This window comes from Trachymyrmex septentrionalis, unplaced genomic scaffold (genome assembly GCF_001594115.1).
Source record: "Trachymyrmex septentrionalis isolate Tsep2-gDNA-1 unplaced genomic scaffold, Tsep1.0 scaffold2, whole genome shotgun sequence".
Classification (NCBI taxonomy): domain Eukaryota; kingdom Metazoa; phylum Arthropoda; class Insecta; order Hymenoptera; family Formicidae; genus Trachymyrmex; species Trachymyrmex septentrionalis.
This window is the reverse complement of record NW_017305179.1, coordinates 2,505,167-2,507,151: the sequence shown is the minus strand read 5'-3', so window position 1 is coordinate 2,507,151 and position 1,985 is coordinate 2,505,167. Positions and strand designations below refer to the sequence as shown.

Genomic DNA, 1,985 nt, shown 5'->3' with positions numbered 1-1,985 from the left:
CGCGCCACACACACACACACACACACACACACACACACACAATGTACTAATTTTTTTTTTATTGATGTTATACATGCTGTAAATATGTTATTTTTTTATCGTTTTTAATATTCGCAAACATAGCGTGTACTCTCTATTGTACAGTAATAAATATACATATATAATATACTATACAATATAATATTGCATTATTATTTCGTTTTGTTTACTAAATATCGAGAGTGCTTTTCACAAGCAATGATCGAGAGTATATAAATAAACATTTATTTAATATATCTTTGGGCCAACTTGTTTATCTTCCCTTTCTAATAAATATAGAATAAATAAATAAATAACGTTTTTTGAAATGTCACCTCACATGTAAAAATACATTATCATTGCTGCGATCATATCAGCTGAAGCTTGTAATCTTTAGGCGGAAATTTTTAAAATAAATATATAGCGTCATCTTCAAGAGAATGGTCCAAACATTTACGAGATACTTTCGTCAGTGATATGGTTAATAATCGCAAATTTTTATTAATTGTCGATAATTTCATCGTTCTTCAATTACCCTCGGATAATCGAAAAACATTTCATTTTATTTTTCATCATAGTTCCTCTTTTTACGCCTAATGCTGGCGCTGTGTGCACGCGCGATGTGTTATATGTAAAGCTGGAAACACTGGACAAAATGAAAAGCACAGGCAATAAGAACAGGAAATAACAAATTTCAACCTATCAAAAATCATAATGGTGTAGCCACAATAGAAGGAATAAGGAATAACAATTCCAACCTATCAGAAATCGTCTATCTGATTTCTGATAGATTGAAATCTTTATTTCTTAAATCCTTATTCCTTCTATTGTGGCTGCACCTTAATTATATTTTATGTGCAGTATGTGCACTGTACGAGGAAGACGGCCACGTCGGCCACCTGTATGCAGGATGTATATTATTTGAAACACATTAATAGAATAATCGTTTTTTTTTTTTTACCTATCAGTATCAGAATTTTTATTTGCCATCGTTAAAAGTACCTTATTAAAATAATTTTAAAAAATTATAAATTATTAACAAATTAATATCTATTTCTAATATATCTGAGATTATCAGTTATATTGGCAGATTTTATATTATTAGTGCTACCATCACTTTAAGTTACTAAATTATACAGTTATTACGATGGACAAGAACGATAAATTGCAAATACTGAAAAATGCTATAAAGAGTTACCCCGACTTTCCCGAACCTGGGATCATTTTCCGGTAAGTAGATAAGATAAGAAGAGCTTGAAATTAACAAAAAATCAAAGATTAATTTGATTCTACTATACATATATTTATTATATTATATAAATTATTTCACTTTCAGAGATATATTTGGCGTGTTTAATAATATCACAGCATTACGAGCAATGAAAGATTTAATTATGGAGCATATTTTATTTCTCGAAGTCGATTTAGTTGTAGGATTGGATTCACGTGGCTTCCTCTTCGGTCCCATAATTTCCATGGAATTGGATAAGCCTTTTTTGCCCATTAGAAAAAAGGGTAAACTTCCAGGCAAAGTCATCCAACAGAAGTATACATTAGAATATGGAGAAGTATGTCCTAAATCTAAACAATATTGATTATGTATCAATTACTTTCCATATATAAATGAATTGCCTTTATTTGTACAGGCCACATTTGAATTACAAACAGAATTTATAAATAAAGGAGCTAGAGTGCTAATTGTTGATGATTTATTGGCAACTGGAGGTAAAATAAAATTACATTTTAATGAATTATGTATTATTTTAGAATGTATCAATGAGAGTAATATAAATATTTATGATTTAAAGGTACTATGGCTGCAGCAGTGCAATTGATAAAATCAACAGGTGCTGATGTAATTAAATGTATAGTAATAATAGAATTAACTTTGTTGAAAGGTCGAGATAAGGTCGGTGTTCCTGTTCATTCTTTCATTCAATATGATTATTAGCAAATTTTATATATAT

General features: G+C 29.3%; 1 protein-coding gene across 1 annotated transcript; it reads left to right on the top strand.

Annotated features, from left to right (window-relative positions):
* The first annotated feature begins 1,035 nt into the window (after positions 1-1,035).
* On the top strand, positions 1,036-1,971 carry LOC108747385 (adenine phosphoribosyltransferase). Its single transcript, XM_018484810.1, has 4 exons — positions 1,036-1,248; positions 1,355-1,586; positions 1,665-1,743; positions 1,827-1,971. The coding sequence occupies exons 1-4, from the start codon at positions 1,166-1,168 to the stop codon at positions 1,967-1,969; spliced, it is 537 nt and encodes a 178-aa protein (XP_018340312.1). The 5' UTR covers positions 1,036-1,165; the 3' UTR covers positions 1,970-1,971.
* The last annotated feature ends 14 nt before the right edge of the window (positions 1,972-1,985 follow it).